The 17,216-nt window shown below is 40.2% G+C and overlaps 1 protein-coding gene across 1 annotated transcript; it reads left to right on the top strand.

The window, feature by feature from the left end:
* The first annotated feature begins 296 nt into the window (after positions 1-296).
* Positions 297-7,516, top strand: LOC145455678 (uncharacterized). The gene is made up of 4 exons (XM_080333653.1): positions 297-639; positions 2,469-3,343; positions 4,269-4,877; positions 6,920-7,516. The coding sequence occupies exons 1-4, from the start codon at positions 443-445 to the stop codon at positions 7,354-7,356; spliced, it is 2,118 nt and encodes a 705-aa protein (XP_080189779.1). The 5' UTR covers positions 297-442; the 3' UTR covers positions 7,357-7,516.
* Positions 7,517-17,216: the final 9,700 nt, after the last annotated feature.

A 17,216-nucleotide genomic window follows, 5' to 3' on the forward strand; every position in this document is an offset into this window, starting at 1 on the left:
ATAGCAAGAGGATAGCATAAAAGATTGGATCCATAGGTTCAAGATATGAGAATTATTATCTCTTTCGAACAAGATACGGGGTGTAAACTAGGGACATTGCGTTTAGTGAATCACAAGTAGACCTACAACCGCAACGCGATTTTCATTCCACGCAGCCAAATGGTGAATATCAGACACAACTGTTCCAGTTCCAGTTCGGACGACAGTCGCTCAAATCGAATCTCGATCACATACCATGTGATTGCTCAACTGTAGCCGTTGAGATATTCGATCCTGACGCTGCTGCTACGCTTGAGTCAAATCGTTACGCATCTAGTGACTCGTTTCGCCTTTTTCTCGAACGAGTCATCGAAGTTGCGTTAGTCATGTACGGTTTTGACTCGTTCGATTGCTGCGATGTCCCAACAATAGAGGTAGCAAAGGGCGTCGCTCGTGACTGGCTATGGCAGACGAGGCATCTCCGATCATCAGACCGTCTAATATACCGCGGGTTATTGGATTTTCGTTCCGTGACTACCGCGCCAACGCTGTAACCAAAGGCCGTAGCGCAGAATGTATGAGCTGCGGGAGAACTGTCAAGGAAAAGGCAGGCACGACTTCGAATTTCCTTCGCCATTTGAGAAAGCACCACCCTCAACTGTGAGTTGATTTATACATTGTCAACCTTTTGATTCATCTTACCAGAAAACGATTGTAAAAGGGTAAAACCTTGCCTGGCTTAATATAGTATAGGCTAAGTATGGATGCAATGTAATCATTGGTTGTGTCTTGTCTTTTAACAGCATTATATTATTGCATGGGTATTGACAGTGGAGCAAATACATGGCATTACAATAACTGTAATGTTCGTGTATAAGATGTTGCTGGAACTGTAGACTCAAATTGACGTGCTCCTATCAAGTTCTTGTTTAGGCTCGGTTCAGTTTATTAGCCATTTATATCAGTTTATACACCACAAAATTGTGATAAAATAAAAAGATTGGAAGGCATCGAAAGGACTTGGAGTATAGTCTTTCAGATCAGACACCCACCTTGGCCTAGACGATGTAAAGAGGAGGCATGCACACTGAATGAAAAGTAAAAAAAGATAGTATAGAAAAAAGAAAGCGACAAAAAAAGGGGGGGCATGTCACGGTAGGCGATATCGTTCATTCCTTACTTTGTACTGTTATTAGCCTAGAATGTGGAAGGCTACTAGTGGCTTAGATACTTGAATAAGAGACTGATGGTGCTAAAGGCCTACTGGAATATTGCTTGTCTGTCAATTGCGAATTACACCTAGATATCAATGATGTATTAAATGAAATATAATAATTTACAAATAGATAAGCGAATAAATAATATTATGTACAGCAATAAATAGGTTTGAAGAAGCGATCATTACCGGTATTATCAAATTCAATATCCTAAGCAGTATTGATATTGTGCAGTGTAATTTCTGCCACACGAAAGACTTTAACCAAATTGATTTCATTTGAATCTGTGTTTATATGTTTGTGATTGTACCACTATTGTGCCGTAACAGACTCTTGGTAAGACACGCCACACTCGTAGGAAAAGTCTTCCGTGTCAATCTATTAGGCCTATATATACTGCAATAAATGTAGTCTTGATTTATTTTGTATATGCCTAAAATTATTGACTATCGATACATCTTATATTCTTCAAGTGTCAAAGAAAATGAAATAGAGCGAAAGGTGTTATAAAGTCATCACTAGGGCAAGTTTTTGTTGCAGTCAAATCTGTGGAAAGTTGCATTTATTTTTGACGAAAGTTGCAGTAAAAAGTTGATTTATTTTTTCACAAAAGTTGCACTAAAAGACCACATTTTGCTCGGTTGACTTAAAAAAAAATAAAGGTCAACTTCCCAGATTGACTAAAAAAGAAAGGGCAATTTTCCGGCTCAGCTCCCGAAATACCCGTAAAAGCGATACTTCGGTGCTGATTTACGGTGTTTCAGTCAAATTTGGCCGTGTATTTCACCAAAATCGAAAATACTTTCATGAAAAATCGAAGAAGTTGAAAAATGTTGCAAAAAGTTGCATGAAAAAAATTGGACAAGAGTTTCAAATAGTTGCACTATAAGATTCCTTCAAACAGCTTAAAACAGCATTCTACATATCTTACGAGTATTTAGGAAGCTGCCGGAAGCTGGAAAAAAAGTTGCAAAAGTTGCAAAAACTTGCCCTAGTCATCATAGTATCCCTGAATGAACAAAAAGCTGTCATCAACACAACCATTTACCATGACTGCTATAATAATGCTAAGTTCCGTACATCAGGGTTTGGTTACGCGCTGTTAACTATTCACCGATAACATGATCAACTTGGTGCATTGCTCTTAGCCGTGGAACGGCTACAGTAGCCTGTTTTCGTGGCGATTGAAAATAAATTATTTTCCTTCATGAAACTTTGAACGTGTCTATTGTACATTCTCCTCTGTTATTTCAAGAAATCCTGTTTTTTCAGATACCAACTGTATCAAGAAGGTAAGCAAGTCGGTGATGTTTCGGCAAAAGCTATCGCGGCTGAGCTGAAGTCTGAAAAGGACCCGCCGCAAATTTCAACGACTACACCATCGCAGACAAGGAAGGTTATCCAAAAACATCCAGCCCCTCCCAAGCCGGCAAATGTTGTCGCGAAAAGTACGACAGCCCCTCCGAAAAAAGATGACGCCATCGTCGAGCTAATCGTCGGAATGATCATAGACGAGAGCTTGCCTTTGAACATTGGAGAATCGGAAAAGTTCACCAATTTTCTACGTAGGTTTCGTCCAAAATATAAGTCTGTCAGCGAAGAAGCGGTTAGCTCCGAGATAGCTCGTCAACGCGTTGAATTGTCTGGCAACATCTCAAGACGCCTGTCGTCAGCATCGTCAGTCAATGTTACCATCAACTTATGGTCGGATAATGTGAAAAGAAGCTTCATAGCTGTCACCGCACATTTCCTGGAAGACGGCCTGAGCGGCTTGAAATTTACTTCTTCGCTGTTATCGTGCCAGCGTATTGTAGGCATTCCCAACACCCACAGATTGATCGCATCTTTCACAACGATATTGAACAGCTTTCATATACTGGAAAAGCTTGATTATGTGACAATCGCGGATGCGGAAGCGGTGAAAATCGCACAGTCGTTGACGTTTTTGCGTTCGGATGATGTTGTGACCAATCTCACTTTGGACAATGGAGAGTATCTCGATGACGATACTGTGTGGCACCCCCTAACTGGAAAAACCCGCCAGAATCTGACGGCGGAATCTCATAAGTGGGCGAGATATTCTAGATTGAGCTGTTTCTCTCATACATTGAGCAAGTGCATCGACCACATCCTTCAAACGACAGAATGTGAGTTGACTACTTTCTTATTATATGTGTGCTTACACGAATGCTCAACTGCGGACCAAGGTAGAGGTTTGATGTTACAATTTTCCTAAATAGGCTATAACTGGGTTTATGTTTTTGTCCGTTGACAGTATTATTCTTGATAACTAGATTGAATATCTTTTCTTTCACAACAATAAACTTGAGAACTCGATGGTGTAATAAAGGTACTGCAATTCGACCTACTGGGCAAGTTTATTGAATCTAGATGACTGCTTGATGAGAATATTGTAACATTTTAATTCAGCTCTTTCATATTGAAACTGAGCAGTATAACTCTGGCTCATGCTATCCATATAACGAAATGCCAATTAGGTGGCAGTGCTCACTGCTCATAGTCCTGTTTTACTCATTGACTAAATTGTCAAATTAGCTGTATATTCCAGCTCATTTACAGTGCTTCTTTTCATTAGTAGCACAATCCAACTGAATTTCAAGTAGATTGGGAATAGCTGTCATCAGCACTTCCAGTCACTGTGATTGCTGTATTACTGGTATTTTCCATAAATGTAGGTTTCGGTTACATGCTCACTGCTCTTCATTATGATAACAAAACGAAGTTGATTGATTGGTCTTATCAGTGGAATGGATACAATAGCCTGTTTTGAGTAAGGGTTAGCGATTATCGCAAACAACAACTCTAATTTCATATTTAGTCATTGTCCAGTTCTTCAGGCGAGCCAGAAAAAGCCAAGCCTCATAGAATGCCAATTAATGATCTGTATGCATCTGCCATGAAACATTTTGTCAAGATTCCCACAGGTTTACGACATCAAGAAATAATACCCTGTTATTGGCCTACTAACACACATTATGATTTATGCCATTAATAGCTTTGCAGAATTGATCATTGCCTACTGCTTTCCAATTCAAACTTTGTTTTTTCCAGGCTTAAGGACACCTGTTGCAAAAGTCTGCTGCCTTGTGACTACATTGCAATCAAATGCCGAGTTTCAAGACTTGCTTAAGAACGATGAATCATCCTTCAAGCATTTGACTCAGAACACGAGAAAATGGGACGATACGTGCTACTCTGTGAAAGTCATCATCTCCTGTGACTTCGAAAAGCTTCGAGACGTAGCACCCTACCAATTGCGATTATCGTTGGAGGAGTTTGAACTACTAAAGGAATGGGATATGATGATAGATCCCTTTTTATCGGCCATCAAACTGACCCGATATGGCATGAACCACACAGTTAGCGCCATCTTACCGACAGTTCTCGCATTATATAAACATTTACTGAATGTACGCGTGATGGCACAGTACCTGTCCGATATTGCGACGGATCTTGCCGATGGTCTGTACTGTAATTTCAAAGGCGTCTTTGCGAATGTTGGCATGACCGGCTCCGATGACGAAGCCGCCAGCATGCTTGAATTCGGAGAATCTGTCTACATGTTAGCAGCGGTATTGGACCCAACCTACGGTTTGCATTGGCTGAGTGATGTCCACGCTAATGAAGTGGCCAAATCTATTTTAAAGAAAAGAGTTCTTGGTAAGTTAGCAATTGCGTGCATGTATTCTGGATGTTTGATCAGTGATCTCATATCAACTCTCATTCTAAAGTTAACTGTGTCGACAGTTATTCATTATTTCAAACATAATGATGAGACCACGATAAAACATGTTGTCCAGAGATGTCTTAAAAAGGTTGTTATTAATTTTTATTCATATTTTAATCTCAACAATTTACTTGAAGCATTCTTCTGACAGCTAGTATGGAACATAAGACCCAATGTCTTGGTTCTCTCTAGTGTCATTTTCTTTGACTCATTTAGGTTACAAATTGAACTGTTAGTCACTTTTTTCAATGTGTCACGTTATTTTTATGGTACTTGATGCACTGCTCATTCTGACTTGGGATTGAATCTTTAACACAGTTGATTGTTCCAGTTGTAGTTAGGAACAAAAGATGTGATTGTAGTAGATGATAAATTATAGCATCAGTTTTATTGTCCCTATGTCCAGGTCTAGCGTTCTATCACTGGCTTCTTAATGCCACTCATTTGACTCTTGACTTTGATTTGGTATGGATAATCTAGTGCTCAATTGGATCAGATATATCGCTCTACAATTAAATAGTATATTCATATTGAAATGAACCCGAATATTTTCGGCTGACACTCGTCAGAGGTAATCGTCAGCAACTAGTAGAGAATTGGAAAGAACATTGTATGATTGTTGATATACAATGTTCTTTCCAATTCTCTACTAGTTGCTGACAATTACCCCTGACGAATGTCAGCGGAAAATATTCGAGTTCATTTCAATATGAATATACTATTCAATTGTATATTGAAGTTCTGTACCTCCAAGAAGCTCTTCATATATCACTCTGTGAGCCGCAACATATTGATTCATTTTTATTTGTGAATGGATTTGAATGCACTCAATTATATAACGATCAGGGATCATCTGATCATTAGGATTATTCATAATATCCATCAGGCAGTAATGCAGCAGTCCCAGAATACAGCGTATTTCATGTCATTGTGAATGAAAACCAAATTAAATTTTCACATGCACTGTACTCAAGTCTGTGAGCATTGAAAGTACTACATTTTTACACTCCACAGCACAGTACTCTCATTGCAGTAACCAGTAAGAACAATGCATAGAATGCAGTAACAATAAAAGTCTCGCTACTTTGATGTATTTAATATGAGATGACAGACACCTCTGTCACTTCACGTATTCCGGGCTGATATTGATCACATCTACGATAGGCAGACTTGATGTACCTATCACCTGTGGGGATGTCCAGATGGAGGCGAATAAATCTCATGAAATGTTCCATGTTAATATATCATTTATTGATACTACTGACGATGTACTATCTCGAACGTTTTTGGCTACAAGATTGCATCCAGTGTATGCCCTAATACAGGGGTTCAGTTCTCTCTAGTTAATAGGACTAGGCGAATTTGTGTACCCGAGTCTGAGTGGTTCAATAGACCTGCTGAATCGAGGGTTAAGCTCGATTCGAGTATATTATGTTCAAAATACAACTATGGAGTATGGACCTTTTATGCGACCAGTCCTGATCGCATTGAGGATTATGTGGCAATTTTTCCACCATACCTATTTTTCATTGCACTTGTGGGTTAATCAAGAGCTCGCAGATATCTCGTTCCCAATGTGTGTAGTGTTGTAATACTTGTTTCGTAAGCCGCGATAAGACCAATCGTGGTTTACAGCTTTCCATCGTGGAAAATGGTATCAGAACTACAATTGTTATTGATAAATTAACACATACGGGCAAATAGCGTGTAATTTCGATGCTGTAAAAATTATGTCTCGCTACTCTTACTCGAATCAACGGAATTTATAATCCATATAGATTCTAGTACCTGAATTATTGCGTGCAGCCCTAATTGTAACCAGCGCACCGGAAACAAGATAACATGTGGATATTAGTCATGTAAGGACAATGTATTTAGTTTTAATTCGTGGACCCCGGTTTAACAACCCTTGCTCTAATAATTGATTTCAGTTTTGTAGTGCAAAACTATCATTCCCTCTTATTTGTTTCAACAGAGGACGTTCTGATAGAAGCGGAATCGAGTGCCTGTTTGGAGAGCACTTTGACTGATCAACGCGACGATGAAGGAGCTCCACACAGCAAAACTGCCAAGCTGGTTCACGACTCCAAAAAGGGCGGTATTTACGAGCAGGCGTCGGCTCAACTCGAGGAGTACCTCGATATGGTAGAGCAAGGCTGTGAAGGCTTCACTTGCTTCCAATTTTGGACAAAATACCGGACCAAGTTGCACATTTTGTACACGGTCGCCCGTAGAGTTCTGGCCGTTCCGGCCACGGAACCGGTGGTGGAACGCGTGTTTGCGTACGGCGGGATTGTGACTAAACAACGTCAAGCCGCGCTCAACGACCGGATGTTGTCCGATATGCTACTTTTGAAGGTGAATCGGGAGTATGAAATTTACGCGGGCAGTGGATGGCAAGACACTCAGTAATTTGAAATGTGTTTCTAACGAGGTGGTACATTTAATATTAACCTGTAGATATGACGTACAATATTTTTTTACTACCCGTAGTTCACCAAGTTCGTTGATGTTGTGAGAAGAATAAATAATTGGATGGAAGACTGATTTGGAATAAAAATGTGATCAGCAATCAGCGCTTTAACATTATTTGGTGTTCATGCCGTCATCTCCGTTTCTTAGCGTGCAAAAATCTGTTTCACTTGTAATCCGACACGTGAACGCTATGGAGGAGCTTTACAGAGTGAGAGAGAGTCTTTATTTTCGTCCAACCATGGAAAACTGAATGGGATAGAACGGTAACTGCGTGGCCTGTCAATCATTTACGGTCGGATGATAGTGAGCATGAAGCAAAGTCGTGCGAGTTACAAAACCTTAGCGAAGTTGGCATTGAGAAAGTTTCTGTTGTCTTTGACGATTGGTTGTAGCATTTGACTTTATATCTATATGTTTTGCAGTACTGTATTCGTGCTTATTTACAGCTATCGAATATTGGAAATGCCTGCAAACAGTTGTGCCGTCCCTGGTTGAAATACTAGTGGGGAAATAGTAATTTGGGTTCTGTGTTTTCATTATTAATACTTTAATTTCATCAGGTGCACGGCTTACTGATTTATACAGTAGGCCTATATCCATTGAAATTATGGCCTCGCACGTTAGTAACGATGTTGAAGAATGGTACGATATTCCTCCGTAAATTGTTCATGAACTTCTTTTCGACGACTTTGATGAAAGCATGGACATTGGACACAGCACCGCATATCTGTTCCAAACCAGTTGATCTTGCACTATTGCTGCGCTCATTGGATTTCAAAGACCCGCCAGAACTCTCTGAAAAGGTATTGAACTACACCTACCGGTTGGATTACTAGTATAAATTCCAACGAAAATCCAGATGATATTGTAATGAGCTACAGTAAGGTTTGCATTGATCCAATAATATTATTCACAAAATCAAACGACAGGCTTCTCTCTGCCAAATTTTTACTTGAGCTCATGGAAAGGATAATTTATAGGACCTACTAGAACAGAGGTTATCAGCCATTTTTTGGCTGTGGCCCATTTTCCGGTTTGAAAATGTTCTGTGGCCCACCTCTTATAAAGTCATAGTGCATTTCAATGTGTGGTAGACTAATCGCCACCGATATGGCTTTTCTCTAAAATATACGCATTTTTCTTTCATTAGGCTACTGTCCATGTTTAAATGTCGATCCGAGGGAACATGAAATCGCGCGGAGCGCGACAAAAAATTTCAAGGTACATAAATCTCCAACAGACAACCAACGAAATAATTATTATACCAACTTAGAGCTCTCCCAATTGTTGGTTAGGGGTGCGAAAGTTACGGCCCTGCAATATCGTGTAACTCGTGTGTACACTCTACATCCTCTGTTCGACTCAAGTCGCGAAACCCAATGATCCAATCCCCGCATTCACTGTATGATTAGGGGTTTAATTCCACTCTGATGGGGAATACTAAACCCATTCTGGGCCGCTTTAAACAATTCTTTGATGAATGGGATACTACAGAGAAGTGTTGAAATTTTTTTAATACGCTAGTAATACAGTGTAGGCCTGCCTAGTATATGTCTTGTACCTTTTGAAGTTGTGATGTAATAACATTAATTCCAAGGATACCACCAATTCATGTGACTCTTACATTATGTATAACGATTTCAAGGCCGGACATTTTTAGACCGACTCCGAGGATTAATATGCTGTGCCAACTCCTCAATCCATTATGACCCTGCCGGAATACTTGGATATTTCAGCATTAACTTTCAGTTATTATATAATTGAAATTATTTTCGTCGCTGCTGGCCGGAGGTTGTCATAGATGGTGGGACAAAAGCCGCCGTATCCCCTCCCATTTCGACTTGTACATTCATGACCCCATACGTGCCACTAAGTCTCATCAGAGTCGGATGAAAAGCTTTATGTAGCATAGGCCTACGTATAATTCGATAACATCAATATATTTTTTTAATATGAACAAAAAAAAAGCAACCAAACTTTCATGAATTCTATAATTTTCGAAATAGCTCTGTGGCCCACCAAAATTACTCCTGTGGCCCACTAGTGGGCCATGGCCCACCCTTTGAGAACCCCTGTACTAGAATAAAGCCACCTCAGCCAGAGTCATCAGTGTCTGCCATTATTTCTGAAAGGGAGAGTGATATTTTAAAATATATGGCTGATTTTATACATTGAGAAAGGCGATTTGAAAATTCAATGACCAGTTAGACCGATCTTTGCTTGAATATCTTACAAATAACACTAGCCCTCTGGCTAGTTAATCCCTCGATGGAGTAGATTAGGCCGGGAAGCTTATATTAGATTTTTGATACGACGAAATTTTTCACTATCATCAAGGTGGGGTTGAAAAACGTTTAAGAACCAGTGGTGTGCAGGCAGTTTACAAGGGAGAGCAGCAAATCCCCAAAGTTGATGAATTTTTCAATTTTGCAGGACAGAATTGTCAAAAGTTCATACGTATCCAACTTCACCAGCAGTATCAATAGAGCGATGTGTGCTGATGTCCATTCTAAGCTAGTTATAGACTACATCATTGGCTTATTTTCAGAGTGTTGGGTCACTCCTTCACGAAGAAGCTAGTTTGTAAACTTCAGAAAGTAGGAGAATCGAATAACGGAAGCCAGGGTATATGTGGTGATTTGAAGGGAAAACCTTGATCATAAATGATACCGCAGTGTTTCACAATGTTTGCAACTTCAAAATTGGTGGCATATGAAGCGTACAATATAGTATTAGTGAATCTGGACAAAACGCTAGCCTTACAGTATATATTGTAATTCAGCGCCAGCGTCTTTAAATAGTTTCTAATTTGGTATATTTTCAGATTTGACTGGCGTGTCCTATCCACACTGCTTACTGTCTCTCTGCGCTTCTAACTATCTCTCTGCGCTTCTAACGATTGACTTCTCATTGCAAATATTTGATTGCAGTGTCATCAAGAAATATTATTACAAGAAGGACAGTTTGATGGCGATGCCCGTTGAAGGATACAACAGTAGCCTATATCACCACCAGTCTTGCGGCATTGTTGACTGCTATTTATATCTAGGATATCCAATCCTTCAATGTCTCGTCTGTTGAATAAATTAGAAACTCCAAACAGTCATGTGTGGTATTGTATATATTTATCAGCTATTTGCTAGATGTTAGTCAGTTATGCAAATCTATCCGGGCAGTGGTGGCCCTACGATTGGGGGGGGGGTCCTGGGCGAGACTTCCGGGGGGCCTATAAGTATGTAATCGCAGCTTCTGGGGGGCTCCGCCCCCCAGACCCCCTTTCGCCTGCCAACTTAACATGCAGAGACTTCGTGATTGTCGTCATATGGGGCTTTATTAACAAATGCGGAGATTTCATGATTCACTCATCTGAACGGAATCATTTTCTTCGTTGGTACAAGGATTTCCGCGTCTATTCGCTACAACCCTTGAAAAAAGCGCTAAAACCAAAGAGGGGGCGCCCTTCGACCAGGGGGGGGGGGCGGGCGACCGCCCACCTCGCCCACCCCAAAAGCCACCACTGTATCCGGCCACAACTGGAAGTGAGCTTATTACTTAAATTAGGTAACCTAACAATTTTATTAAGTAGCCAGTACGATCTGAGAAAAAATGTCATTTTTGAAGAGCCCTAATGCGGATATTCTCTCATTATTGCATGATGAGCATTGAGCATATAAACTGGTTTCCAGGGTTTCAAGATATTAGACTCTTTGACACTACCTACCAGTGTTGGGATCACATATTTCTCCTACCTATCCTGACTACAATGCCTGACCCGGCCACACGTACCTGACGTATGACTGTAATATATTTGGATTCCGGGCAGTAAATTTGACATCGACTTGACTTATCTAGACTCAGTTCAAAAATTTGCTTGATTCTAGTCATGAGTTCACTGAACAATATTTAAATAATTTGACCAAAGTCTAAAGTTGCATCAAGACCAAGTGCCTTGTTCACAGAAGGTAGTAACTATATTCCAACACGACACTCAGTTACATTGTTTGCCTCCTGTGTTTGATGACTTTTTCATGCCCGCTAAAAATGTCCACTCCCATTACACGAGTTCCTCGTCGAAAGGAAATATCTACTTACCCCCACCCACCCCTACGCCACCTAGCGTTACCCTGAGATGCAAGAAGAGGACACCTTTCGAAAGTTCTGAAGGCTCTAGTACTGTGCTCTTCAACCGGGGTTGTCGTACACCCTAGGGTGTACCAGAATTTGCAAAGGGTGTACCACTCGGATGGGGTGTACAGGGGTGTACCAGATCCGAATTACAACGAGCCGATGGCTAGCTATCACAAAGGCAGGTTCATGGGTCAGTACAGGTTGACGCACAGGTTAATGAGCAATATGGTACGATGTTATCTCAACTCAAGTGTAATACTGTACACCGCTTGATAGTGATGTCATAAGCAAATATTTCTCCTATTCCTTTATCCGTCGGCAATAGACCAATGGTTCCGTTTGGTGTTGGAAAGTTAACAAACATGTGTTCAGCTAGTCATTTGCCTTTCAGTGATTTTTTGAGGAAACCGCCGCGATAGCTCAGACTTCTTGAATCAGTACTTCCTGCCCGACGTTATTAAATACCGCAATGCACATAAATGAAATGACGTAGCCAGCCAGGGTCGAAACAGCTTCCATGTTGAAATCGAAACCCTTTTGTTTTAAAATGCCGATTTTATGTCCAATATTTCGCCATACATTTGCAATTTAGTATTTTGTTATTGATGCAAATTAGCGACAGTAGATTGTGTATAGCGGCATACGATCTGAGGTTACTGACATCTCTTGCATCCGATGTGCTACTATCGACGGTGTGGGGCAGGCCTGATACGCAGTAGGCTGGTGCGCCTGCTATCATCGCTGATCTGAATTACCGCTTCTGCAGCAGTAGCTTTACCTACTCTCTCCCTAATACTGTTACGTTTAGGTTGATTATCGTTCGTAATGCCATGCTGTTTTGGGGCTGACACGAAATGAATTCCAATTTGCGTGGCGGGTGGCATAACTGGCTGCGAATAGACTCTGTGACCAAATACTATTTTATTCAAATCCAAATTTTTTGACGGCAATAACTACGCTTCTACTGGCTGAAATTGAACCAAATTTGAAGAACATCATTTTTATAAACAACCTAATACTTTCATGGGTGAACAGAAAAATTTCACATTTTTCGTTATTTATTTTTATATTATAAATAGAAACTTTCTTCTTCCGTAGTCATGCGGCTACTGGTTGGAATTGAACCAAATTTCGTGTATAGGCTCAAGTTAGGTAAACTAACAATTTTATCAAGTAGCCAGTACGATTTGAGGAAAAAGTCATTTTTTAGGACCCCTAATGGACAGGGGTGTACGAGTTTTGAGCAAACGTTAAAAGGGTGTACCACGTCGAAAAAGGTTGAAGAGCACTGCAGTCTAGTACCGAACAAGAAAACTGGTGATTTTGAATATTTTCCGACCAATAGTAGGCTACTGTGTTGACTAAAACAAAGAAAAGGTCATTTTTCCGACTCGACTCCCGAATTACCCGCATTTACCCTATTTCAGCGGTGTTGGCTAGCCGCTGGTGTTCGTTGTTGGTGTTCGCTGCGTCAAAGTCCAGTGTTCGATCACATTTTAACACTTTTTCTAGATAAAGAGGACAGACCCCAAAGAAGGCACTTAGGCGTCCTCCGGAGGACACTTTCAATTCAACCGTAATATGGTGCGTAGGCTGGTATAGGCCAATAACATGATAAATTGTTACTATGGAAGTGTTACATTTATCCTACTTCATAAGAGCTATATTGCGTTAAGGGTAATACATAAAACCGAAAAACAATCCGCCCGAATGTATCTGTTCTTTCGAATGTGCAAGATTGGTATTCGATTAGAAAGCAGATCTACGAATGGCAACCTTATTTAGAATAGGATGTTCAGATAGCCTATGTATTTTCTGCTGCGGATTATCCTTCCACTTCATCGTCTAATATATTTTCTTTGGTTAGATCTGAAGCAATCATTCTCTTAGTTCTTGATATAGTTGTGGCAACTGGGCATGAAAGTGAAAAAAAACTGTGTTAAATATATTTTATATTTGCTTCTGTTCTGTTAATGATCGAAACTATAGAAGGTGTTTCGTAGGGTTACCATAAGTCCTCTTTTGAGAGGATTTGTCCTCCTTTTTCAGGTATTTGAAAATGTCCTCCGAGGATGACTTAATGTCACCCTTTTTGGCAATTCGTCCTCCTTTACAGCTTTTTCAGCTAACATAATGGACAGACTCGAGTTAAAATGGGCATACATGACGCGTAACAGCACAGACGGACGTTCGAGCGGGAAATTCATGGCTTAATCGAATGGGACAATCTTCTTCTTTTAGTCAACACCAGAGTTGGATCAATTACAATAATTCAGTTCAATTACATTTACAATTACTTACTTGCATATTACTATTACAATACAATTACAATTACTCAATGTTAAAAAAATCAAATTACAATTACAATTACAATTGCTGTTAAACATATGTAATAAATTACAATTACAATTACTGTTAAACATGTACTTGATTCAGTAGAGAGGTGTTCTTAGACCAGTGCTCTTCAACCTTTTTCGTCGTGGTACACCCTTTTAACATTTTCTCACAACTGGTACACCCCTGACCGTATAATACACCGATAACGCCGAAAGCCGCATTTTGATTACATATACCATACGTTCAGATTCCAACGAGGATTCGCCATGGCGCATGGACGACAAATGCTCATATGAAATTTGATACTGGGAACTTAACACCACCGAGAGCCCTTGTGGTGTTCTGTGCCTTCACTTATTTCTTGAGATATGCAATGCGCAAATTTTCTTACTGTAGAAGCAAAACATCCCAGCTGGCTTACAATATATCATTTATGTACCAAAATCGCGAGTATAAATGTCAAAAAAAGACACTAGGATTATGTGTGTAGTCGCGCAGAGCGCGAAAATTTTGCCTCTTGAATGGATTTCATCGAAAATGTTGGTAGTTTCACATATTATTTTTAAAAAGTTATAAATTCTCAGCTCACGTGATCAGATTAACCCGTAGAGCTGATGGAGGGTGTTTTCGAAAATATTAGGTACAATATTAATGATGATGCATCTTGCGGTTCCTATTAATCACTTAGTTGCATGTTGTTATTTCTTGGCCTTCCACCAGGATTGTTTGTATTGTTACTAATAATATTTTATTACACATCAATGACAGTGGTGATAATTGCCTGTTTAGAATTTGTGCGCCACCACAGTGCATTTCCTAAAGTTTAGTATTTTTGCTTTGGGTAATGAGGACGACTTTTGCTTGCACGCGCACTCCCATTCTCCATTCTCTCTCGCTAACGTGCGTCCACTTTCAGGACTTTGCTGCTGACTTTGAAGCTCGGTTAACTCTTCTTCTGGGTTTTTAAAGACGCTACGTTAACAGGGGGTCGGCGACGAGGAGCCTAGATAAACCTCCGACACATAGAAACATGGCAGAGCCGAGACTAGAACCAGCAACAATTGGTTACATAATGACGGCCGCAAACACACGCTAATTTAAATATGTGTAGAAGATCGCAAAATTATGGTTATGCGGCTGAATGAGGCCGTACGTCCGCAGGTTGAGCACCCCTGACGTAGCCGAAATAAGGATGGTCATTTGAGCAAGGCTGCAACGTATAGTAAATGATAATACGAATAAGGGCTCGAGGTTACTGGACCACCATCTAACGCAGTGGTTCGCAAACTCGACCCCGTGGCTGCGTAAGTAGGCTATGTATTCTGCACTATTCATAAGCTGGCCGCAGGAAGCACAAATTCAAAATGTCCGCGATTTAGCGGTGGTTTCCTCGAGAATTATCAGACAGACATCGCAAGCTGAACACATGCTAACTCCACCCTGCTCTACTCGAAAAGGAAGTAATAAGTCCATTACCAAAGGTTGAATGATTGGAAACATTTGCTTATGACATCACATTGTACGATATTACACATCCAGTCATTCTGTTTTGAAGCATAAACTGGCGTATTTTTGTGATAGCTATAGTCATCGTATCATCGGTTCATCATAATGTGGATCTGGTACACCCCTGTACACCCCATCCGAGTGGTACACCCTTTGAAAATTCTGGTACACCCTAGGGTGTACGACAACCCCGGTTGAAGAGCACTGTCTTAGACAACCGTAGCGACGTAATTAGCAACAATCTCACGCTATTCATGTTTTATTCATGATACGTAGAATACCCTTTATTTAAAAAAAAACTCGAACGTAGGCCTATTCGAACTATTCCTAATCATGACTACGGAAAACTACAAACACAGAAAAATGTTTCAAGCGACTGTTAACAACCAAAAGTTTGCGCGACTAACAGCGAATAGGCTACAGGACAGTCAATGGGATATTATCAAACGATTAGGCTGCTCCGAGCTCAGTGAGGATAGTGAAATGTAATTGGTAAGGCGTCAGCGATAAGGATGATACCGATAAGATGTGTAAAATTAAAATAAATGTAAAAGGAAAGAACCGCCTGTTAACTACGAATTACAACAGTTTGGTTCGCAATTACATTTTCACTTGCTCGGAAACTGTTAGATTTCATTTGATTAGGGTGCGAAAATTTCGGCCTTAATAATTTTGGCCAAGATTGGAGGTAAGATTGGGATAACATCTCAACATGTGCGCGATCAAGTTTGATGAAGCCTTGGTTGGAAACTTGAATTTCTTTTTGCAATTGTTGCAGCAAGCCTCTGACCGTGGTGTAGGAAATGGCAGCCCTCCCCCCCAGTTTGAGAACCACTGGTTTAGCCTAAATTGTAATTCACAAAGTTTTCTGTTGCTACTGAAGTATGTGGAACAGTTTAGCATTGCTGAATTATCTAGCTGTAACGCGGCACGCATAGAAAACCGATGTAAATAAGCTAATTATTACAGGCGGCGACTCTGTACTACGGCCTTAAGGCCTTGCGGCCCCTCGTCGCCATCCTGGTCCGTATCGGATTTTCATTGGTGTGACGAATGAATGATTGATTGATTGATTAATATTCTATGCTGTGATTGTCAGGTTTCCATAACAATGTAATTAAGCAAAATTTTTATCAAAATACAATTACAATTACAATTACATGAAAAAATGTAATCACAATTACATTCAGCTCAATTACAGATTACAATTGGTCCAACTCTGGTCAACACCACTAAATTTAAGGAAAAAGTATGTAAATCGGGAGTCGAACGAAAGTGATGACCTTTTTCGTCAACTCGGCTGTTTTCACTCTTGATCAACTAACTTTTCTCATTTGGTAAAAGTGTCGTCCTTTCCCGATTCTAAAATGTGGTGACCCTATGTTTCGCAGACTAGAAGCTGCTGTGTTGGCCTGGCCATTATTCGTCACAATACCTATGACTGCTCGTAAGTAATGCGATGGCGGCTTCGCACTGGATTTCCATGCGCGAGAGGGGTATTCTTGTTAACTCGCTGCAAAATGTCGCGGACAGCAGGAGACATATTCCGGAAAATAATAAATTGTATTAGAATTATAATATCGAGTAGGCCTATAAAAACATTTAACAAATTGTATTAGAATTAAAATTAGAGCATAGAAACTTTCACAAATAAGATTAGATTTAGATTACTGGCATTTGCTCTAATTTCGTGAAACTAGACAACTAGATTATCTTGTTGTCCAAGTCTGGCCTGAGCTATTAACCCCTAATGCCGAGTTTGTGACATCGTGTGATAGATTTCGAACCGTATAGTTAAGGCTCAATCATGTTCCAAAGTAGGCTAT

Source organism: Botryllus schlosseri, chromosome 14, assembly GCF_051294905.1.
Source record: "Botryllus schlosseri isolate E-star chromosome 14, Bs_hap1, whole genome shotgun sequence".
Classification (NCBI taxonomy): Eukaryota; Metazoa; Chordata; class Ascidiacea; order Stolidobranchia; family Styelidae; genus Botryllus; species Botryllus schlosseri.